The 25729-nt window shown below is 40.1% G+C and overlaps 2 protein-coding genes across 2 annotated transcripts in view; one reads left to right on the top strand and one right to left on the bottom strand.

Annotated features, from left to right (window-relative positions):
• The window catches only part of LCP2 (lymphocyte cytosolic protein 2), a 50627-nt gene extending 49705 nt beyond the window's left edge, over window positions 1-922 (top strand). Inside the window, exon 21 of the mRNA XM_054036476.1 lies at window positions 227-922. Coding sequence (XP_053892451.1) covers window positions 227-349 — 123 coding nt within the window. The 3' untranslated portion in view covers window positions 350-922. The remainder of the gene's footprint in view (window positions 1-226) is intronic.
• Window positions 923-2594: 1672 nt separating this feature from the next.
• C8H5orf58 (chromosome 8 C5orf58 homolog) lies at window positions 2595-5789 on the bottom strand. The gene is made up of 4 exons (XM_054037401.1): window positions 5749-5789; window positions 5182-5277; window positions 3806-3899; window positions 2595-2758 (listed from the first exon to the last, which is right to left on the bottom strand). The coding sequence occupies exons 2-4, from the start codon at window positions 5188-5190 to the stop codon at window positions 2595-2597; spliced, it is 267 nt and encodes an 88-aa protein (XP_053893376.1). The 5' UTR covers window positions 5191-5277; window positions 5749-5789.
• Between the last annotated feature and the right edge of the window lie 19940 nt (window positions 5790-25729).

The following is a 25729-nucleotide window of genomic DNA, read 5'->3' as shown; positions in this document are numbered from 1 at the left end:
AATGTTCCATGGAAATATCCAAGATGGGAAAACCAGTACTGGAAGCAAATGCTGATGCACTGGTAGATGACCTCATAGTCTATTCCAGTACAGCAATTCATCCAAAACTTAGTCACAAGAGAGCATGAAATAGTCACAGTCTAAATAAATACTATCACTTTACCCTGAGAAGTAGTGAGAATCCTGACGACACCTGCCTCCCACCCCCTTTGTTTTTAATCCACAGGATTTTTCTTCAGTGGCAGATATTATTGATTACTTTCAAAGAACACCCCTTCTGCTGATTGATGGAAAAGACCGAGGTTCAAGAAACCAATGCAAGTTAACATATGCTGCAGGATCTACTTAGAAGAAAGCTTAATGTCTGGGATCAATGGTCTACAAGAGCATACAAACCTCATGATATTTCCATTTGTATTCAATGAACTGAAATTATGAATTAAATTTTTTTTATTTTAATGAAAAAATATAATTCTCTCATTTTAAAGTGTGTTTTTAAAAAACAGATTTGCAAAATACTTTCTACAATGTATTTATTACTCTACATTGTTCATACACTGCCATGAAAACTCTTCATGTGAGTGACGTCATTTTTCAACATCCATCTCGCATGTGAAGTGTTCTCCATTCCATATTATAGGATTACATGTGGTTTACATAGCAGAGAATTACGTTGCTTTCTTATAAAGCAAAACTATGCAAACTATTGTTCATGTCAAGGTTATGGTACCAATTACATTAAGCTGCAAACTGAAATCAATTAATATCTGTATAATGCTTGTACAGTACAGAGTAACTTCTAGTGACTGTTATCCGTATTGAAAGATTGTATTGTTTACTTTGATATATTTTATGTAAGTTGATACAAAATTAGAAAAATCTTGTGTAAATTGAGTCAATAAAAATGCCATATGTCACAGTCCACATTTCAGTAGAGACCTGCACTTTCTGGCTACATTTATTATAATGGTAGGAACTATGTGACTTGTTAATTTAATGGTCTATACGGTATATGTTCCCTCTTCTACATCATCTAGAGACAACTTCCATTCCCAAATCTTTCCCTGTATATATTGGGTCCCAACAACGCATAACCTTGTACCCACTCCTTTCTGCAAAGAACAGGCTCTGAAAATGGCAGTGTAATTGGGTCTCACCTCATCTGGTGATAGACCCTGTCTCTATCTCAGTTTCCCTACTCTCAGAGTTCTGAAAAACTGTTCCTGAGTTTTGTGCATGTCAAATAAACACCCCTCCCAGGATCCAGTACATGAAAACAGCTCAACAAACAAAGACAGACATCCAACGCCTAGCATCAGGTCTTACCCTGTTTGATCGGGGAGTGAGATCACATGGCTCAGCCACCAATTGTACTCTCTTGATGCAGGTCAAGAGAAAATGAACTTCTTCTGACCATCAGTAGGAGCCACAGGCTGGACCCCTAAACAAGTGCAAATGGCATCTCCCTTCAAATACCCACCTGCACTGGCCTGTCCAGATTACTTTCTTATAGGATTACCCTTCCTCAGAACCTCCTAATTCCCTCTTCAGGAATTTTGCTTCTGTTCTTCAGTGCAGGTAGCTCCAGTAAGGCCTTTACCTTTAGCTGGTGCGGCAGACCCAGACCCAGGTCCCTCTGCTGTTAGGTACCCTTTAAGCACCTCCTTCCTGGAGGTCTGTCTCCTTCCACCCTGAGAAGACTCACTTTTATATAAAGTACAACCCCCGGCTACCATCATGTGATGTTTAGTCACCTGACCAAGCCACAGGCTTACACTCAAACTCATTACCCAGGAAGCAGATAACTAAGCAGGGTAGGGCTGATAGGCCTGGGATAGGTGCCTATTCCACATTCTTCATGAAACACTGGCATTTTCTGTCTTAAAATATAAGCTGTAATTCAGAATGAGTTAAAAATATTAGGCCCAAGACTGACTTAATAAGGAACAGGAGTGGTCCCATTGTTTGCCTAAGATCTTATATTTAATTCAATTTTCTGGCATGTGTGTGGTTTGAGTCTTCCATCTAAGTTTGTCAGCCTTACCCCTCCATTAGTATCTTGTAGCTGACTGCATTAGGGAGTCATTACAGGCAGAGGAATGGCTTTTTTACTCGTAGCTATAGGTTTGTAGTGAGGAAGACAGTGGGGCAAATTGAGAGTCATGCCATTTTCTTCCCTTCCGGTGCTGTCTTCTTGCCCTTGAGCTCATCTGGGTTTAGCATCACTTTTCCCAGTTGGGAAACAATGATCTAGCTGGTAGTAAATACTTCTAATTGTTACCAATTGGTCTTGATTCAGATCAGTTAACTTGACATGAAAGACGTTATATCTCATAAACAATTTCCTGAGCCATCTAGTTTCCCATGTCACTGTTCTCAGCAACCTCAGCTGTTTAATAAAAAGGGAGATTTTGGAAAATGTATAGACTATGGACCAATTATTTGCCTTTTTATTATTTTAGTTGTTTCTGAGTTATTCAAATATTTGTTTTTCACACATTGAAGCATTCTTCAGATACTACTTTTCATACTCTGATAACACAAAATGTCATATTATAAAAATTTCAACCAGAGTAGAAAACCATGCTGAAATTTTAATGGCTCAAAGAGTTGTTAATGGAAGCATCAGCATGGAACTTGATGGAATTATGTAATTCCTCAAAATCTGTTTTCTTTTCTTCTACCTCCCTTGAAACTGTGGTCTTCACAGGATGACTGAAGTTCAAAGTAAGGTCACAGAGCAGCAGTTGGCTTTTCACTGTTAGAAAAAGTACAGTATACAATCATGAACATTTACTGTATAACAGGTATTTTATGGGTGGCAATTTACTGTAGAGGTTTGATTTTTTTTAATGTAGAGTATTCTACATTTAACTCTTCTGTAAATTAAAAGGATGATAGCATTTCTCCAACGCATTTAAATACAATTTGCTATTAGTGTATTACTATATATCTTTTGTTAGGAAGCTATAATATGTACTTGCTGAAGAAATTAATTGTTATCTAGCAGGACTTTTCCATGTTTGATTAATATGGTCATATTTTTTGTACAGTAAGTATGATTTTATTAATTTTTCACCATAAGAGGACAAATTCTTGTTTCATTATATAGAAGGAACAACATAATCACAAAATCTGCATGAGTTCATTAGCAGCTGTGAAATGTACTCAGAGCTAAATAAAAGGTAGAACAAATTGTTTATCATAAGTAGATAGATATATTTCAAGGGACCACTCAAGGTGAAGTGGTCCATTAACAATCCACCAGTCATGGGAGGGAAAGGAAGAGGGGGAGGCTACTGGGGCGGGGGTGGGGGAGCTGTTAGTGGGTTACAGATTGTTATAAAAAGCCACAATTCCAGTGTCTCTATTCAGTTCATGAGTTTTAGTATCTAGCAAAGACTGAACAGAGACACTGGATATAACAAGCCATAACCCCTCCCCAGCTCCTTACTTCCCCTTCTCCCCCCAACATCCCTCCTCAACCCTCCCTTCCTTCCCACCCATGATTGGAGGGGTGTTAACAGGGTGTCACCTTGAATGGTTGCTTGAAATATGTGTTAAATACCACTAAACAATCCTTGTATTTAGCTGTGACATTCTGAGTACATTTCCCAGACCTGAAGAAGGGCTTTGTGTAAGCTTGAAAGCTTCTCTCTCACCACCAGAAGTTGGTCCCATCAAACATATTATCTCTCCCGCCTTGTGTCTCTAATATCCTGGGACTGACACGTCTACAACAACATTGCATCAAACAATTCAGTCATTTCCCCTTTAGTTTGATGATAGATACAGTCAGAATTACCATTTAGTTTCTTCAACTCACTGGACATTTTATCAATATTTTTAATTGCAGTTTCCAGGCTAAACTGCTGGTCAGCAACATCACTCTTAAACATCTATAGGAAACACAAATAACATCAGAATTGGTATTATATATGTGCAATCTTTGAGCATTAGTAGTTTTGAATTTTTTTTAAAAAGTGCATTTTTGAAAATGAGCGACATGCAAAAATCTTTTTTAAAATGTTCAAGTTTTCATAAAAACCAAAAATGTCAGTTTTATTTTTTATTTCCCATCAGGCATTACCACTTTTTCTTTTATTCCTTTTTACAACTGCATGCAATAGAATGAAAATTGTCCAGGGTTCTCTCTCCTCTCCCTAAATGGAGTTATCTTAAATGTTCAGAAAAAAAATACCCCTTTTTATTATTTTAATTAAAGCAGCTTAGCAGAAAAAACACCTAAAAATCAGCAAGATTCTTATGAGGTTTTCACTTTCACTTGTCTGGTTTAAAAATACCCCATTGTGAACTTATAAAAGAAGAATGAGAAAATGTAGTGCCAAAAGATACTTAATACACTGAAAGCAAAGCTTGTAATGGAAAAACAGCGAGGAATCCTTGTGGCACCTTAGAGACTAACAAATTTATTTGGGCACAAGCTTATCTACACTGGCAATTAACAGCAATTAACAGCGCTGCAATTTTCTCGCTCAGGGGGGTGAAAAAACACCCCCCTGAGCGTAGCAAGTTGCAGTGCTGTAAAGCGCCAGTGTAAACAGTGCCCCAGGCTCGGAGCTATGCCCGTGGTTGAGGTGGTTTTTTTAGACTAGTCGGCTAGCACTCTGAAACTTCTAATGAAAGTTATTCCTCAATTATACATATTAGCCACAAGATGGAGCCATTACAAAGTTAATATAGAAAGAGAAATTAAATATATTAATGAAGTTATACCATATGACAGATGCTTATTAATACATATAAATATCCTGACAATTTTATTGCTAAGATCCTACTACTCATTTTTCATCTCCTGACCAAACTTTTCTTTTTTCTTTTTTTAGTTTCGGGGTGGGGGTGGGGCGAATAAGAGCAACAAGAGCATTAAACCATTTGAAAGTAAGTAGCAAATTTTAAGGTTGTTCCAATTTTTAACTGCCTGTACTTTTTTTTTAAACAGAGCTGCTTCCAGAAAAATATACACAAAAAGAAATTTCAGATGCATCGATTTTTTCTTGTCATTCTAAGTTTATATATCGTTTGTGAGAATCACCTTGGAAGTGTAACAATGTGTAATAATTTATTTGGAAAAGCTCTGGGAAGTTTCCTAAATGAGCAATATGTTTATGCCTCTAAGCATTCTTAGGTGATAAGTTGCAACAATAAAATCAAACTTACCTTGAACATAGATGTTTTGTCCAGTTTCTTATTCCTGCAAGCTGGGGGGGGGGGTTGTTATCATGTAAATGTCATTAACTAGAGACAAAGGAGATCCTAAAGAGAAGGGGGAAAGTGTGCCTCATACTTTTGCAGTAAAGTAAAATATCCTTGCATTGCAGACACAAATTAAAATGTAGGACTGGGTAACACTGATTACATTTTTATTTTCATTAGTGTCATTTCAAATGAGTGGGTGCCTTTTTTAAGTAAGAAATCTTTTACTTGTCTAAATCTAAATGTTTCTATTAACTAATTTTGCCTTCCTTTAAAGTGCTACGAGTTAAGGACTGACTATAAACTACTGAAAAGGTATCTTTGCAGTAGTTCCAGCCAGGACACTGAGATCAAAATTATGAACATTCTGAAGGTTGGCCTTCAATTCCTCCTACAAAATCATAAAACACTAATAGTCTGTGCTTATATGACACCTTTCATCTAAGAATCTAAAAACATTTTATCCAAATGGGTAATTATCACCAATTTACAGATGGGTAAATTAAGGCACAGAGAGAATATGTAATTTACCCAATGTCACAGAGCAAGTCCATGGCAGAGTTGGGAATAACCACCAGATCTCCTCATACCCAGCCTCCTGGTCTAACCACTAAACAACACTCCCTCACTTTGACATTTAAGTTTGTGTCATCACTGGAAACGGAAAGTTTCATGAACTTGTGGGCAGGAAATGGGCCTGTTTTGATGTTCATGAGGTGCCTATATGATTCACAAAGGCTGTACATGTTGAAAGGACCCGGATTTGATCTGCGCAGAGCAGCCAAAATGTATACAGCCCTATTTTGGTGGTCAAAGAAGCAGGCAATAATGAGATGAGAGCCCAGTGGAGTGTTTGCAGAAGGGCTCAATACGAACACAAAAACCCCAACACCATGTTTGCCTGAAGAGAGTCCCCCTGTATGGTCTTGGTTTGGCGGTCTCCTAGTCAGGACTGTGGGATACAAATGAAATCAGTGAGGTGCAGCTGCAGGGAACTCAGACACAGCCCCACCTCACACATGCAAAACCTTAGGAACAGCACAACGCCCTGAAGGCTGGCTCCCCAGAATCAGGAGCCCTCTGGCCTGAACGTCATGCCCCTGAGGAGAGCCCAGTTCAGACCAAGTAAATGCCGGGAGTGGCAGTGCTGGGCCCCTCAGCACTCCACCACGGAACTTGCACTCCTTTGTCCACCCTGCTGGAGACCTATAGCTCCCCAGCAGGCCTGGGCCTCCCCTCCTCCCTCACAAAGCGAGATAAACCTGCTGCCTCCGGAAACAGGAAGTGCCATGGCTTCCTGTGAGCCCAAAGCAAGGCATGCTGGGAATTGTAGTTTGGCTGACAGCCCTGGGGAGCTGATTCAGCAGTTTTGGTGACCTCTAGGCACCAAGAAGCTGCGCTGCCCCTCCCCAAAACTGCACAAGACCCTGTTTATACCTGGTGCCAGGTCCAAACACAGCCCTACATACACAGCCTTTAAGGGACACCTTTTCAAGCTGTTCTCTACAACCATGAAGGCCAGACATTTATTTTTAAGTAAATAAAACCTGAAATTTTCACTTAAATCAGATGACTCCAAGAGATGGGGTTTTACAGGGGCTGGGGAGGAGGGAAATAATAACAAGCTTTGCAGGAGGATTAAAGAGGGAGGGGGAAAGGTAAACAGGATAGAGGTGGCAACTAAAGAACTGTGTTAAGACTGATGTCTACTGAAAAGGATTCATTTCATCGTATTGAGACATTATTTATACAGAAAACCAGACTGGTCTCTGGAGATTTGGAAGTTGTTGCACAGTACAGCAGCTGACTCCTTAGCGATAACTAATTATTTTCCTCTCTACATATGCACAGAGGTGTGTAGATTTCATTTATACTGATTTCAGACCTTCTCAAGGACCTGGCTTGGAGTAGGACAAAGAAGGCACTTTGCTACATTATCCACACTGGTTATTATAGCAAATACCTGGCTTCCACCAAAAACAGCAAGAATTGCTAACACAGACACACAAAGGCAGAAGGTACAGAGCAAAGAGGGTTCAATCAATATTCAATCAATAATCAAAATTAAGTATAGAGGGATTCATCCTTTCATGGCTGCTGTTCTCTGAAAAACAGGTAAACACCGGCTGTGTAGTACTTGTGGCCAGTGACACTGCACAATCACTTTGAAGAGGAATGGTTGCTAGCAGTATTGCTCAATGTATGTCAGGCACTAGTGCTGATCAATGTTCATCTTCACTTCAGGCTTCTTGCTTGGGCATTACTGGCAAGAGGGATCATAGGCACCTCAGAGGAGATTGAGCCTGTGGAATTTCTCGTGTATACAGTAAATAGACATTGGATGAGAGGAAAAGGCAGTTTGTTTGCGGTTTATTTACCCTTATATTCTCTCTCTTCCTCTTTCTGCTGTATGTTTACACAAAGTTTTAACTTGGAATGAAAGTGCCCTAGGTTTAACATTTCATGACAGCAGTGAAAGCTAAAATACAGTACAGGTTAGAACCCCACTTCTTTGTGTTGAAGAGCAAGTTAACTGTTACTGTAACTGAGAGAAACAACACCCTATACTGCTTAGCCTGAGGTTTCTTTGAAGCTGAGAAATGCAAAAGAGGAAACACTTCACACGTACACCAGTTCCGGTACTACAATCTTGCAGTTTATAAAGTCCTCAAAGTTCCCACAGAAACACCCGTGTGAGTGAATTAGTCTTGTCCTTTCTGTGGATCTGTAAGGAAAAAGACAGCTCCTTATCTCAGGCTCTATATAAGTTGGTGATTTTTCTGGAAGGGTCCGTGAGTGTGGCAATCTAGTGTGTGCAAAGAAAATATAGGTGCAAATGAAATGTGTGAGGATTTCAGTGAGCAAAACCTCAAATACAATACAAATTTGTGTTGTGGGATTCTGAAATTTCCTTTAATGGTTTACAGCTATATTTCCTTTAACAAGACATATAGCACAACGCTGAAAATGTTAATTCTAATAATAATCCATTCAGAAATCATTTAAAAACTTGAACTTGAAAACATTCCACTTCCAGAGTAAAATGCATTACAGATACGTTCAATGCAGCAACATAATTAAAATGAAGGTACATTAATGCCCATGTTGCTATTATGAATTACTGACATGAAGCGCTCCCTTTTAGAAAACAAATTGTTTAGATCATGCTGGATTTTCCATTTATTCATGAAGGACGGGATTCACAAAGTTACTTAGGCCTTAGCTACACTGGCACTGTACATCGCTGCAACTTGCTGCACTCGGGGGTGTGAAAACGCCCCCCCCCTCCCCCGAGCGCAGCGAGTACAGCGCTGTAAAGTGTGAGTGTAATCAGAGCCTGCAGTGGTGCACGCTCGCTCACAGCGCTGCAAGCTATTCCCCTCAGAGAGGTGGAGTACTTACAGCGCTGCAAGAGAGGCAGCGCTGGGAAGTCCTGAGTGTAGCCAAGGCCTTAGGTGCCTCACTCACTTTGAGATCAATGAAATCAAGCACCAGGTGCTTATCTTCATAATTAGACTGCTAATTGTCAATTAAAAGTTCTAATTCTCAACCTCAGACTGAGAATTGCCAGCCAGTTTGAACATTAACTGCTTTTTGAGGAGACCATGAACAATAACAGAGAAGTATATGATGAAGTATATTGAGACTCTATTTTGATATCTGAATGATATGACCAAACAAACAACTAGTAAAATATGCTGTAGCCAGTGAGTGAAAAAACATGTAAATGACTGTCCAAAGCCTTTACCCGGCCACTGTTAGACAAATACTGTCTGGCTAATGCGGTCTGTCTGGCTAAATGTGGTTTCTAAGCCCACAGGCTTTACAATCTCAGTAGCAATTTCATTTACTTCCGCACCTCCACCTAAACACGTTGCATTAGAAACATCCTGTGTCTGCATTACAGTTGACTGTTTTCATTTTTATGAAAATATTTTTTAAACAGTATCAACCCCATAGGTTTATGTTCTGTAGTCTGTGGATTCCTCAACAGTTGCATATAAAGCTGTTGTGAAGTCGCTTTTATATTTTAAATGGTACTTTTCAGTTTAGGTATATTGTAATTTAGGCTCAAAAATATCTGGCACTAAATGTGTAAATATTTAATGCATCTTAAGACAGAAAGATGTAATATTTAACTATGGGTGTAATCTTCAGTTGAAAATGCCTACTAATATTTTCCCTGCCCACTGCACAAAATTATATAGGACAGAAATAATTTCACTTACTTTGCAGTAGCATTGCTAGCTGTATCTTCATTTTTACCTTGTACTAATTCAGGCAAGCAACTATGGCTCACCATGATTAGTAAGAAGTATAGTATATTCTGCACAGGAAACCATCTTAGTATTAAGCCACTGTAAGCTTTGTTTCCTTAGCAATAGGAGCACTTTACTCCTCTGAAATTAACTCCATAGACTGGTATGTTGTGTTACATTCATACCTCTCCACCAACCAGATGAATTCCACTTGTGCAGCACCAGAGAAATTGTGTCTATACTATAATCTCAGCAAAATAAATAATAATAATAATAAAAAAGATGTGACTTAGTGTTTTGTAAGGAAGTCTTTGCTTGCTTTTGAACAAGATTAATGATTTCTAACAAGTCACTAAATTTAGCAGAAGATATTGAAAGGATAAAATAGCTTTAAGAAACCCTCATGTACTAAATTTATATTTAATCCCTCAATAGATACACAATTCTCACCCCATCCTTTTCTGTTTAAAGAATATTTGTGAAAGGACTCAATTTTGGAGTTCACTACCCTAGTCCCTTCTAATCCTCTTCAAGCACTTCCATATCAAGGAAGATTATACATTATTTTTCCACTGAACCCATAGACATAGTTAAATCATTATTTAGGCTCTCAAATGTGATTGGTTCCCACTAACTTTAACCCTTTCTTCTTAAACACAATGAAGCTTTACACTGGCAAATATCAGGGGGTAGCCGTGTTAGTCTGTATCTACAAAAACAACAAGGAGTCTGGTGGCACCTTAAAGACTAACAGATTTATTTGGGCATAAGCTTTCGTGAGTAAAAACATCCGAAGAAGTGAGGTTTTTACTCACGAAAGCTTATGCCCAAATAAATCTGTTAGTCTTTAAGGTGCCACCAGACTCCTTGTTGTTTTTACACTGGCAAAGGCATTTCAGTTTGTAGTTTTGACTGAACTTCCTCTGTGCTGATTGGCTGTTTGGTCCAACTCTCCCCCACCATCTCTTCACCTCAGCATCACTCCATATCTACTCTTCTGACCCTTTCATCTTGCCTTCAATGTCCTCTCATCCTTCCCTTTTCTTTCCATGTAGTTGATTGCCTCCTAACTAAATCCAGCCCACAAAGAAATCCTTGAACTATCATTTGCTGCCTTCATATAGTTCACTCTGCTGCTGTGTTCTACTGCTTCTCCATCCTGTGTGTGTCTGGTTTATGTAGATTGTAATCTCCCTGGGGCAGGGACTATCTATTACTCTTTGTTTCTATAGTACCAAGCACTATGGAGCTCCATTCTTGGTTGGTCCTTAGGCAATGCTATAAGAATAATAATAGACAGACCTGAGCTATGTTAGTGCTAAAAATGAAAACTGGCAAAACTATTTGTTATTAATACAAGTTTAGCTCTCTTTTTGTGGCCCACAAATTTTTAGATGTTTTTAGAATGAATTTGAATATCTTAAGTTTCAGAGTAACAGCCGTGTTAGTCTGTATCCGCAAAAAGAAGAACAGGAGTACTTGTGGCACCTTAGAGACTAACAAATTTATTAGAGCATAAGCTTTCGTGGACTACAGCCCACTTCTTCGGATGCATCCGAAGAAGTGGGCTGTAGTCCACGAAAGCTTATGCTCTAATAAATTTGTTAGTCTCTAAGGTGCCACAAGTACTCTTGAATATCTTAGATGAACAGTTTTCAGGCTAAGGGCTATTTGCTTCAGATATTTGATATTTACTATTCATATTGTTTAGTTGTTTAGCAAAGTCACATAGTATTATTTCTGCTCCCTGATCAGATGACAGACTTTTTAAACAGAACATTTAATAACCAACAAGGTACCCCACAGAATGAGATTTTGGATACTTAGGCTATGGTTACACTGGAGAGCTTACTGCAGTGCAGCAGCACCGATACAGCTGCACCGCTGTAAGCTTTCTAGTATAACCACTCAAAACTGAGGGGAGAGAGGTCTCCCATCAACTTAATCCACCCCACAACAAACGGCTGTAGCTATGTTGGCAGGAGAAGCTCTCCCACCAACATAGCACTGTCTATACCGGTACTTAGGTCAGTGTAACTTATATCACTCGGGGCGGGGGTGGGGGGGAGGAGAGGGTGGCTTATTCACACCCCTGAGCAGCATAAGTAATCCCATCATAAATGGTAGTATAGATGTGGCCTTAATCATGAGTGTTGGAATTCTGAAAACTTTCAGAATTTGCAAACATTTTCACAAATACCCAGAAATTGTCCAAATACACATGAACACTGTAATTCTTTGGCTGTGAAGTCAGAATGAAAATTCACAGTGGATTTGCAGTTTCTCTGATTACTGAGACACTGTTGTATTTATTAAGGTCAGAAAACAAGGGCATACATAAAGTAACATGTTGCAAGATCACATCCTAGCCACGTCCCTTTTTCCTGTGGCAGGCTGTAAGTGTTAACTGGCCTTGGGAAAACAGAAATTGCACGTCTATTGCACAATTCCTGCCCACTGAATCTGGAGGCACAACTCCAACTTCATGTTCTTTTGAGTCAAGTTCAGATACATTTGGGAGTCATGGTGCCAGGACTAAGTGGTGGATAGCCATCATGAAGAGACTTCCCCCCCTTGGGGTTAATCTTTCCCCCCATAATTTCTGGAGTTTATCAGCAAAAATGAGTAAATTTTGAACAATTTTATCATTATTTCCCATACCTTTAATAAAAATAAATTTATTGGAAGAGATCTTGCAGGTCCCATGAGGTCTTGCAACCATTTGAATTCAGCTCTCTGGAAAGTAATAAGCATTGCCACATGGTTCAATTAATAGCACAGCTTCTAGTTCTCTTTTGAACCATGATCTTTTCTTATATCACATTGAAATCTTACTTAATGCCCTTCATCTGCATACTAAGCTTTCATCCATATATCTAGCTGTCTACAATTACAGCTGGATCCCACATGGCACTTGGTGGCCACAGAATGCCCCTCAGTTCAGTGGACTTCAAAGAGAGTTGAGGACATTTCAGGATTTGCCCTATTCCCAATTATTATAGTATTCTCATTATAATGATATTGTATTCATGGCAATAATAGCATATTCACTGATAGACCGCAGAAAGTAGGGGACCTTGCTAGGGTCGATGCAATGAGTTATGGTTTCACTGCAAGTGTTTCCCTCTTTGCTAAAATCCATTTTATGCCATGTACTTAATGGCTAACGACAGACTGGATATATTGCAGGTTGTAAAGAACAGAAACTTCCAGCTGTTACATGACTTTTTCATTCACTGCCCTACACCCTTCAGGACATATATCATAACTCTGAATCATTAAAAAGTACACGTAGCAATCTGTCTAAAATGAACAATGTTTTAATACTCTGTGTGAGAAGGTACTAGTATGATTTTTAAATTACACGTGTAATTGTTTGTGCCATAGTGGCAGAATAATTGGTTTTGGTAAAATGATAAAATATCCAACAGAAGGCATAACATGAGATACTGAAGCAATTCTTCCTCAGCAATTACCTTGTGCCATTTCCTTTAATTAGGATCTCTCATAAACTGGGAGTAATAAATAAATTTACAATATAACCCAAATTTAATCTCTGCAATTACACTCAATCTGGCTGTGTAAATAAAACAGTGTCACAAATTCCAAGTCATGCACTCTCAGCAAGTAGTGTGATCTCTGAAAACATGAATGGTAGAACTGCTGAATAGCAAAAGAAAAGCCACTAAAGGATCTTTATCCCATAATTACAATGTATTGAGTAATAGCAAGTTGAACAACATGAATGTGCTTGGATGAAACATGTAGGGAATTATTCCAAATGTGAAATTATGCAAGTATGTAATAAATATCAGATTTAAGTAGTGGCAAAGTCGTACTAGGACCATCTTATCTGCTTCTTATTCAGTGATGTTATATTATTTATTGTTTGCAGGGAAATGTGTGCCTACCTGTTATGATCTCCTTTTCTTTAAATGCTGAAAATCAGACTCCCATGGCTTTTCCTCTTATTCAGCCGAGGAAACTACATCATGCCTAGGAATCAAAATTTCTAGAGGGGCTTTCAGGACTCCCAAACTGGTAAAAAATGTCATGTTTAGCAGTTGCACCCCCGTTCAGTTCTTTCTGTCTCTATGAAGAAATCGCCTCCTGGGAGAAAGACAGTATCATCCTCAAACATCATCAGGATCTGTGGTTGCAGAGTATGCTGGTTTCAGGGGGTGCCATTCTGCATTTAAATCTTCCCTTTTGCCTTCTTGCCACATACCTATAGCATCATTCATAGCCAAAGTGTTGGGTTCTTTCTCCAGTATATAGTGTGAAATTATATCATTAGCTGGCCACTGGGATGACTAGTTTAACATTTTATATATACACATACACACACATTGGTTTAATCTGAAATTAGTCATTAAGTATACAGCTGTGATCATTTTGTTAGCATTTGCTCAAACCCAAAGACTAGGATTTTATAAGATGTATTTCAATAGATCCTTTTATATTCTGAATTCATCACTGCTGCAGTAATGTTGTAGTCAAGTCAACTCAAGAAAGGTAGGCGTAATGCCAGGAGAAATATAAATGGTTCATTGTTAACATGTAGCCAATATAGTACATGAAAGTACAAGTTATAACATTAGTAGAAACAAGACAGTCAATCTGTCAGAAACACATCTTCAGTGAGCGACAGAGGAAGTTAGGTAACGAGTAGTGAAAAGGGATGTGGAAGTGGAGAAAGGGAATTTGAACATAGAGATCTTAGTCTCTAGGAATAGAGCAAGAGTCAGGCTAACAAAGTCAGGCTGACACTGACTCTAATAACGCGAGACTTGAAGGCCTACGCGAGTAGAAATCGAATGGGAACAGACTGTAAGAGATACTGTTTTGACCTTGTGTTAGATAAGAATGGAATGTAGACTGTGGCAGAAATTAATGAGAAAAGTGAGATATGAGGAAGAAAATGTATTACAAAATACATTTGTTGCTCATTATTGTATGTAATGAAAGGTATAAAAGCTTGCCTAATTGTTTACCTACCTGCCTCGGGAGGGGAACCTCTGCCCGTGCGTACTCTCCCGTGCATTTGCAATTGCTCGAAAATAAAGCTACCTCTGGCTTGTTGCTTCAAAGTCAGAGTGAGGACTCATTTTTCTCTCACAGGTGATACAGTATTCTTTGTACAGAGATACTTCAATCACTTGTGAAAAACTTAGTTATGTCTGATAGTTGTATGTTGAGTGATGCAGTCTGCCAAATTGTTTAGCTATGCAAGGATTTCAACATGAGAATGGAAAGCTCAGCATAATAACACACACAAGAGACCTTTCAAATACTGAAGAGTCTAATCAAGTATTAATTCCTTTGCAAAGAAGGATAGACAAGCTCATTAGCTACTCAGAAGTATAGCTGATACACAAGCTAACTTAATGGTATTAATAACATTTTACCAATATTCTAAACTTTCCTGATGAGCACCACTGTAGAGATAAGCATATAATATATGCTTGAACGTGTCACAATTAAGCTCCCCTTGAGGTCTCTTCACAATCTAAGATGTCAAGACAGTAATTAAAATACTTATTGGCAATATTTTTATAATATTTGCAATATGCTAATACAATTCCCTAAAACAATTAAATTATGGCCAACAAATTAAATAAAGTAAAAATTAATACAAAGGTTGTGCTCATCTTCAAAATTTGGTTATCTTGGTCAGATGCAGTCTATGCAAATCTTGTTGCTTTAATTTTTTTCCCTCCAACAAAATTGTTAGAAAGACTTTTTTCGTGGTCAAATGGTATTTTCTTGTCTATTGCAGCTTTGTGAACTATGCAGTAGAAGGGCAAAACAAAAAAGGCACAAAGGAGAATGTGACAGAATGTTCCTGGACTCAGTTTGAGGGTTCCTCTTCTAAAATCTAAACAGCTAAAATCTCTTGTTAAGCTGTCTACAGTCTACAACAGTGCTTCATGACATTTCTAGATCTCCTTAAAACCACATCAAAACAGAGCAGACAAAGCAGATGTATATGCAGCACACTGTAATGACCTATGACTATATGCAATATCCACTTCCTTTCACATGGATGTGTTAGGCTGTTGTGACATTTACCTAGAGAAAGGTCTCAAGATCCTTTATCATTATGCTTATTAAGAATTTTGGGAGTGGCATCGATCATAACTAGAGCCAAATTAATTGGCTATTGCATTAGTGCCTCTTATTGAGACATTCCCTGGTCCTCAGTTGAACCACTGAGGGTACTGAATAGGCCAGTTTAAGAGTGCATTATGCACCAGTTTAGGTACCAATAATTTGGCCCACTACTCTGTCTGAGGGAGCCAGTCTACTCCATAACTGAAAATGGGTAAATCAGTGACCCAGTCATTCCAGAGCCATAATTACATTCACCGCCACCTTTGGCTTATTCCTGGAACAGCTCATCTTTGTGTCATTCCACAGCCAAATCATATGAGTCCCTGGTTCTGGAGTAGGGGTTTGGTCCACAAGATCTGGTTGCTTTGAGTCAGAATCTGAGTCAGTAATTAGTTTCGTCTCCATTTTTCCAGGAAACAGGAGGTTGGGTATTTCCTCCTGGGGGGGTCTAACCTTTGGTAGGCCCATGGTCTTTCCTTCCCTTCCTGATATTTTTTACATTTAGTGAAGGTGGAGGGAGTCTTAAACAAATCTGAATGGACTATGATGATGTTATCCTAAGAATCCATGGACTGTTCTCCTCTGATCCATTCCCTGGACATTCATGGTACCAGAGCCATTTGAGATTCCAGAAGGGCAAGAAACTGTGCCCTACAGTAATCACTGGCCACATCAGTATATTAGCCATTGCTCCCCAACCAGTCTCACCAACCATGTAGCAGTGGTTCTTGGTAAATGCACTTAATAATTCATTGGTCTTACATCCTAATAATATGTCCATACCAAGAAAGCCACCAAAATCAAACCACAACTGGTGGACGTGGTTGGTGGGTTACACTATGAATATTCTCATTGCTGATCTTCCACTTAATATGAAGCTTGCTTGCCCAGAAAGGTGTGCTTCAGGTTACCACACCAGCAGCAGATATCTGGGACTTTGTGTCACTCATTGGAACACCCATACCGCTGTCCTGCTTAATGTATTTAGAGTTTCTCCTCTTAAGTTTGGGTATCTGGAAAATGACAAATTGACAGGTGAGCTTAAAGCATATATATGTTCCAAAAGCATCATAAATTATATGCTGGGCAAAAAGGGTGGAAGATGGTGTGTAAACTACACGATGTCTGAAGCTGGTCAAGATATTAAGAGTGAGGATATGCCTACACTGCATTCAGAGATGTGACTGCAACATGTGTAGATGTTCTTAAGTGAGTTTTGATCTATCTAGCTCAAATAAAAATAGAAGAGAAGGTGCAGCAGCACAGGCTAGCTGCCAGAGGACACACCAAGGGGCCCGTGGGCTTATACAGCCTGTGCTGCCACAACTTCACTGCTATTGTTTGAGCTAGATAGATCAAAGCTAGTTTGGGTATGACTACACATGCTGCAGTTAATATCTCTTGGCACTACTGGGACATGTAAATCTCTGTTAATTTCCTCCTAAAGCTAAATGAAAGTATTTAAATTAAATCAAAACAGAAATAGTAAGAATATTTTTTTAATTAATTTTCAGTTTGTGACTAATGTAATAGCTTTTTGTAGTTGATAACTGTAAGAGCTACATCTATATAAACAAAGTGACCTATGAGATTCAAATTCTTTACATGTCAAATATTTACTTTTTTGGCTAATCTATTACTAAATATTTTTATTTATATTTCCTTTAAAAAGGGAGATTAATGGGTTTTTTTATTATTATTTTAGTTAATCTTGATTTGAGATACTCAGTTTGTTTTCTTTGTAGACCCTTGTAGTGTGGATATCATACAACATATAATCATCTTAAGGGATTCTAACTGGCCAATGATTCCCATTTTCCTGTTTATATTGAACCTGCTGATTGTTATTATGGTACATGTTGAAGACTATAGGATCAAGAACTATAGTCTTTTTTGCATCTCCATTAGATTGTATAATCCGGCTCCCTGACAGTGCTGAATCCATTTTCACTGCACATTTGACCAGTTTTTGTTCCAACCTACTTTTAGACTTCCAAGAGATTACTTTATGGGACTATTTCACTAAGTAACACATCTCGCTCCTCAGAAGCTTTTCTGATATTCATCAAAAGTTTTATCTTTCTTAATTTCATCTCAATACTTTTTCATACACTTCTGTGAAACTTTGTTACCTTTTCTTGCCACTTAGTCCTTATATAATGAGCAATTAATCTGCCAGTGTATGGAAGCAGGAACAACTGAATTGGTGATGGCAAAAGTAAAACGAACTAGTAGCTTGAAACTTCTGGAAGACGGCAACAACAGCTGTGAAAGTACTGCCCTCCCCCCACTCTCCGCCCCCAATATCAGGTAATCCGTTTTTTTCCCCCCCTTTTTCCTTTAGGGAGACTATACATACTGGATTCCTTCTTAAATGAAATCACACAAACAATGCATACTGTGATTAAGTATGACTTCCAGAAAGAAAGATCTTATCCTTCTAAGTCCCAACAATTTTTGTATGTCAACCAAGCACACAGATCTGGTTCCTCCCTCTTAACAAGCTTTGGCAGACATAAAGTGAGCCCTCCATCTAACGCTTGCCAGACAGAATTCCCTACACAGTATGCTCAAAATTAAAGTGAAAGTAGTCACATATAGCCCCAACTGCTCATCCCCTGGTCTAACATGGTGTTAAAAGAATCAATGCAATGTCACTAGGCCCATCAAAATGAAACCACTCTCACATACTGTCACAGGGTGAACTGGTCTCTTAAGGCTCCCCCGCTCCCCCACGCTCCCAGGTGGAGGAGATACTAATGGTGACTAAATGAGGTAATAGCCCGAGGAGCAGCTCTTGCTGGTAAAAAGCCATGAAGAAGTCAGAGCCCAGGTGACTGGGAGAACTGGGGAGGAACTTCAGGGAGAGGTGTGTCAGATGACCAGAACAAGGGTGCTCTAGCCTAGTGGTTGGAGCGGTGTCAGGACCCAAGGACTAGGGTCAGAGACGGAGCCAGTAGTCAGAAACTGGAGCCAAGGGTCAAACCGGAAGACCGGGACTGTAGCAAGCAGGGTAGCAGGCAAGGAGGAGTCCAAGGCAGGGGCAGGTCAGAGGCAGCAAGAACAAGGTAATGCAGGAGCAGGCACCGAGGTGGGAATGAGCATTGAGAAGCCAGCAAGCAGCTGCTACTGCTGGCTGAAGAGCCAGCCTTCTGGCCCTCCAGCCTGTCAGGTGACATGGCCAGTCAGGCAGCCTGCTGCAGGCCAGTTGTACTAGTGAGGCTGCCTGGGGAGATTACCTCTGCTGCAGGCCCTGATTCCTGACAAATGGCCTCTGTCAGAGTCAGCACTCTGTACAAGGGTAGGAGAACCTAAGCAGAGCCCAGTATCAGGGGAGAGTCTTTTCATTTTGTGTTTGTTTGGACTCTAACACCCCCACGGGGTAGGGTGACCAGATGTCCCGATTTTAAAGGGACAGTCCCAATTTTTGGGTCTTTTTCCTATATAGGCTCCTATTACCCCCTCACCCCCTGTCCCGATTTTTCACACTTGCTGTCTGGTCACCCTAAGCGGGGTGGACTGCTACATGACTGTCTGGAGGGTTAAGTCCCTCAAGTAACTGAACAGTGATGAAAGCTGTGTGGATCACTGAAGACCCAGGAGAGAAAACAGAGGTTGGGTTTCTGCAGTATTATGCCATACCACAAGGGGGTTGGCACAAAGACTGCATCTTGCTACACATATCCTCTGGCTAAGAAGCAGGCTCTGATATCCTCAGACTGATATTTGTTCCATTACACATCTCTCAGTACAGAAATACCCAATGTAATTACAAAGTTCAGTCTCTTTGCATGAAGTCCTGCTGAAAAGGCTGGGAAAATGGAGCCCATTTTATCGTATTCCTCCCAGTTTCCTAGCTACATTCAGTATTAAGAGTTTATCATTAAGAGTTTATCACTGAATCTCAGCAATTTAAATATCCCAGCTTTCTGCTTATCATTTTCCCGCTTTTTTTTTATTGACTCAATGCACTTTGTCTATCAAATAGAAGGAGTGAGGGTTCTAACTGAAAAGGCCTGAGAGCGCTTTCTGAAGAAAAAAATATCATATTTTAACCTTTTAAGGCCTCTGTATTGTCTAGTATATGAAGATAGTTTTGTCTTCAGCTGTTTCCAGTCCATCTCCCTTGTTTCAATGGCTACTTTTTGTAGCTAATTGTCTAAGTAAGACATTCAGGATTTGATGTCTGAAATATATTTTCTGAGGGAATTAATGTTAAAGGTGATACATTGGCAACTGCTTCTGTTGCTGCTATAGCACGTAGACCAGTTACAGCTTTCCAAAGGTTTTGATTAGGACTGAAAATTCAAGTCTTATTTATCCACAGACCCAGTAGAGCTAAGGCAGTGGCAGGAGCCACTTCATTGTTCCTTCCAATGTGCTTCCCCTAGTTGGGACCATCACTATGAGAGGATATGTAGTTCAGTCCCTGAGAGTATTCCATCTTTGGCTCTATGCTTAGCTTGCCATCATATCTTGGGTTCCCAGTGTTAAATGGACAATCATAGAAACTAGACAGATAACACACATTCATTTCACATAGACCTCTGTACAGCTGTCAGATGGGTGGTAATTTTGGATACTACCAATGAGGTTAAGATTTGAGCAGCAACCTGGAGGTTAATATTACTAATAATAAATCATTTTACTGAATGCAGAGGAATTATCACTTCATTACTAGCAGGACCATCCCTAGGGTAGTGCGGGGCGCGGGGCAGAAGGGACGGATTCATCTCTTCTGGGACTTATCACGCCAGCCAATCACACCGGCCCGCAGGGTCCCCCAAAGCGCGGGGCCCAGAGCAGTTGCCCTGATTTGCCCTACCCAAGGGACAGCTCTGATTATAGAATACTTGTAGCTAGCCAGTACAATGCAGCTCTGATTTTCAGAAGCCAAAGACATATAAGACATATCAGAAAGAATTAAAGAATAACAGATTCTTAGGTGAAAGAAAATGAAATGATGGAATTAATGTACTCATTGAGTATTATGAAATGACATTAGAGCTCATCTGCATAGTATCTGAGCACCTTCCAGTCGTGCATTATGGCTAATATCTATCATGTGCTGAGATGCATGTGTAGTGGACAATTTTTGTGTTGATAGGCTTTTTAAAAAATATACATGTTGTTATGTGTTTATGTCAGAGAAAGCAGGGTCAAAGAAATGCACCTTGTGCTTGGAACAGAAGGTGGTAAGGTTTGTGGTAGTCCTGGGTTCCTGAGGGAGGAAGCCATAAGTAAAGATGAAGAAAAGATATTTCCACTTATTTGCCTGAATTTGGAATTTGTACAAAATCTTGGCATGAGGTTATTTTATATATAATAAATCAACATGTTGTGCATTACCCAATCATACATATTCTTTAATGCATAAACAATTCCATAATATATTTTTTAACTTGCTAATTTTTGTTTCAGGTCTCAAATGTGAGCAAATGGAAGCACTGTTACTGGACAGCTCAAGAATTCATTTAACTGCAGCTGGAACTGTTCTCCTTACCGTTTCTGTCTGCATATCTATACAAGCGCCCATATTTTGGTCAGAAAGTAGATTGAATAGAACACAAGAAATTATGAAAATTAATAGCTTGGGCAAATTATGACCCTTGTTGAAGGTTGAGATACGGTATTGGTTTGAGTTGTGGGCTTAAATCATTCTGGGAGACTATTAATTATGCACTCGTGAAAGAGAAGGTTATGGTAACAGACTCCTTAGTTATTTTAGCATGCTTCTATTTGAAAGAACATACATAATAGTGATCACTCAACCTGTCTCTTCAAGGGAGAGAGCAAGGAAGGATGAAAAGGATCTGCATTATGTTTAGTGGCACCGTGAGAAGTTAATTATACTTTTTAAAACCCTGTTACAGCAAGGCATCCAAAATGACTATGCACAAACAAAAACTCCCTTAAAGCGTGGTTCTATTCTGCAAAGATTGCACCTTATTATTCAATAGATGTGCTCCCTGTAGTTACTCAATGTCATATCTGCTCATTTTAGTCATTAAAATACATTTTATTACATTTTTTTCTCTGCAGGGCCAGCACAGTAGCTGGGTTTATTTGTGCATCACCAACAGAATTATTAATTACATTCCAATGGTAGAGTCTTTATTGTTGGTGATGTGCAATCTAAAAAGAACCCACATTGACTCTCATTTCCCAGTCAGAGTTTCCAGGGCTGGTGCGCAGAAAACAATGTTTTTACTTGCAAGAACATAAGAACGGCCATACTGGGTCAGATCAAGGGTCCATCAAGCCCAGTATCCTGTCCTCTGACAGTGACCAATGGCAGATGCCCCAAAGGGAATGAACAGACAGATTATCATCAAATGATCCATGCCCTGTCACCCAATCCCAGCTTCTGACTGATGAACATATTTGATATGGAGTCCCTGAGAGATAATAAATGTGGAACTCCACATTTTAGAGTCACTTTAGGGAAGAAAACTGCATTTTGAAAGCTACAAACTATACACTGTGAAGGGAGGGTATAACACACTAGTCCAATGCTTAGAGTGGGGAAAATGTCAGTGGAAGTGTACTCCCTTTCATGCCCAGCTTTATCCCTCTTGCCTCAATAGGCATCAGTAAGAGTTAGGAGTACAGCATACTCATCACCATACTTTAAAGTGACCACTATCAATACATCACTCTGTGCCCCCATTGCCACACTGCAGTATCTGAGATAACAGGATTTCCCCTTAAGTATAGAAGAAATAGAACCAGTCAATCCATATCCTCCACTATCTTGGGAACATGTGGCCTATCAAGTTACTAAGGAGATACTGAAGAGAATGTGCTTTGTTTCCTTCTCAACTGTGCAATTTCTTGTTTAGGTTTGCATCGCAACTTTACAACCTCTTCATTTAGTTAGTCTGAGATTCATTTTAAGTTGTTTTTTTAACTGACTACATCATTCAGCACATACATAATAATACAAGACACATGCTAATTAAACAACATTAATAATTGATCAGGTAACTTGATGCCACTTAAAGGACTTAAACATGCACCCCAAGAAAAAAGAACCTCAGACCTAAATAGATAGGTTTATTTATAGGCCTTAAGATCAACAAACTCCAACTGTGTTGGAATGAGGTGCGAGGGGGAATGTAAGTTCCAGAATCCAAGACTCTCAATGAAAAGCCATGCAACTACCATCTATCATGGAAAATCTGGGGCTCCTAGTTCACACACCCCAACCAATCCTAACCATTAGAGTAGAATGTGAGAAGAATGGCAGACTCGCCTCATATCAGTGGCACAATGCAAACCAACAATTATTGCCCTTGATTTATGACCTTGGAGAACAGGGAGAACGATAAAAATGTGATTGTTTTAGATTTGGGTTCTGATGCTCTACACTTCAGGAGGAAATGCACAGGCCAGATATGTGCTCTTGGGAATGTATTTAAATAAACAGCATATGTCATTGTTGCTTTATGAACCAAATCTGGTAAGCAGTTTTGCTACTCTGGTTCCTAAAGCATGCAGGATGTGCTGTACAAAGCATTGTGTTGTTCTGGAGGTAAAGGGAGGGGTAACATATGATTTTGGTTGAGGCTGGTAACTGCTAGATAGATTCTAGTTAAATGTTGGCGCCTTCTGCATAGTGACCCTCCCCCCCCCACATGCCCACATTTTAACTTTTCAGTTTCTGGAAAATCATGGATGCACTAGGGGAGATGTTAGACTCAGGAGGTGAGATCCTCCCCCCCGCTTCACCCCCTTTACACCAGGTAGAAAGATCAGAATGGTATAAACGGGGCATGGGGGAGGGAAAGGGGAGCCTAAAAGCCATATACCTAGACCAGGGAAAATTCCCCTGGCACAGGCACTGCGGACATATCTGTAAGACTATCTGCAGAGGACTCTCTTGCAAGCTCTGATGTGGGAGATTTACTGAAGGTAGGTCTGGGGGCAGAAAGGGTATGTTAGGGATGAGACTGAAGTATGTAGCTCTGAGGAAAATCTGGGCAGTGCAGCAGATCATAGGTCAGCCCAGGTTGCTGTAATTTAGGCAGTGCCCAACAGCAGGCCCAATTCTGCCCTGGGTCTCTCCAACACCCATAGCAGCCCAAGATCAGGAGGGTGGAAAGGAGGCTTAAAGCCACCTTAGCCCATCATCACTTTGGACCGAGTTCTTGGCTGCACCTCTGAGTGGTGCAGCACAGAGCCTCAACCATAGGTTTTAGGCCAGAAATCAACATTATGATCATCTGTCTGCTGCATAGTGCTATTCAGGCATTGAACCCCAATAATGTGGGGTTCAAATAGAGAATATCAGTTAGAAAGACAAGCAACACTGAAAGTAAGGTTTCCCCAGGCTCTTTGTCAGGGCCAGGTCATGGGTCACCTGAGGGAACGGAACAAACTGCTCAGTATTGGGGTCAAAGATAAGCCTGGGCCCAGGCCAGTTAAAAATCACAAGTCAGAGTCTGATGCCAAATTGGGAGTGCGAGGCAAAAATCAGGGTCAGGCCAAGCTAAGGTCTTGCCCTGGGGTTAGCAATGGTCCAAAACCAAAGAGAGTAAATCAAGATCACGGTCAGGAGCCATGTCAGGTCGAGAACCAAGATGCTAGGATCCAGGTGAGTTGCAGTGTAGAACATCAAGACAGGGTCCATCTCAAAAGCACACTGAAGCTTTTTATTTCTCAGCCAACTCCCAGAAATGGCTTCCCAGTTTACATGGGGAGTGCCAGTCAAACAGGGAATCCTGGGGGGCTGTCACTCATGCCTCTGAGGGCAGGACTTTCTGCAGGGCTTAGCCTCTCAGTATTTCTTGGTAGCAACCCTACCTAGGCCCATGGGTGGTAATGAGGAAACAGTGTCTATCACACTCCCCAGTTTTAGGCCCATGGGTTCCTACACTCCTCCTGTCACAAGCCTCAGAAAATGCAGCATAGATTAGCATTTTATCCAGATGTCTTTTGTACACTAATGTAAATGACCCAAACTAAAAGATACAGGGGTCCACACACAAAGCAGCTCATTGATTTATTAATATTGCTGATTGTTACAAACATAAAATACTCAGATAATATGGTGAAGGGGTTGAGAAATCAGATACTGTATAAAGCAATATGATCTAAGATTGCACAGTGAGTAAAGAAGCATTTATGTTCCATAATAACAAGTCTTGTTGATTTGATTTGATTTCTAATGATAAATTATCTACAAGATCCAAGAATCAGTTTGCTTAGGAGAAAAATAGTAATGCAGTTAAATGGCATGCTACAGTGGCTTGGGCAAGGTTCTGATTCATCTAGATTCTGAGTAATAATGACATATTCAATGTGCCCTCTGGAGTGAGGCAGAGGAGAAGGTGCCATAATATCCCTACATGAAACTCAAAATCAAATTATTTTAAGTACAGTAATAAGTAATAATTGCTCAATGATGCCAGAAGGGGGAGCTGTTTTGCTGAACTTCCCTTAGATTGTCTTTTACATAAGGCCCCGGCTAAAGGGACAACTCTACATTATACAACTTTTCTATTTAAAAAAGAAATTTAGAAACATGAATACTTCAGGCAAGTGGAGTTTCCCCTTTCTCCCCTTCCAGCTAGGGTAGGCAATTTCATCAGATTCTCTTTCTTCCTCCCTCAATCTCCTGTGCAGCTTTTTATCTCAGCAGGTGTAAGAACCCTGGCTCGACTAACATAAAATGTGATGCAAGAAATGCAGAAGGAACTGTTTACTCACAAATACTTTGCTACTTTAGTGAGGAATAGTATATTTGGAAACTAAATTGTGCTTGGAAAATAAAACGGTGGGGGGACTTTTGAGGGGTTAGGAGTAAGGATGCCAGGTGTCCGGTTTTCGACCAGAATGCCCAGATGAAAAGGAACCCTGGTGGCTCCAGTCAGCAGTGCCGACCGGGCTGTTAAAAGTCTGGTCAGCAGTGCTGCAGGGCTAAGGCAGGCTAGTCCCTACCTGTCCTGGTACCGCGCTGCGCACTGGAAGCAGCCAGCAGGTCTGGCTCCTAGGCGGGGGGACCACGGAGCTCTGTGTGCTGTCCCTGCTCCGAGCACTGGCTCTGCACTCCCATTGGCCAGGAACTGCGGCCAATGGGACCTGGGGAGCAGTGGCCTGCAGGCAAGAGCAGCACATGGAATACCTTCCCTCCCCCC

The sequence above is a fragment of the Malaclemys terrapin genome, chromosome 8 (assembly GCF_027887155.1).
Source record: "Malaclemys terrapin pileata isolate rMalTer1 chromosome 8, rMalTer1.hap1, whole genome shotgun sequence".
In the NCBI taxonomy this organism is placed as follows: Eukaryota; Metazoa; Chordata; order Testudines; family Emydidae; genus Malaclemys; species Malaclemys terrapin.
The sequence above is the reverse complement of the archived record's forward strand: the minus strand, read 5'-3'. Positions and strand labels throughout refer to the sequence as shown.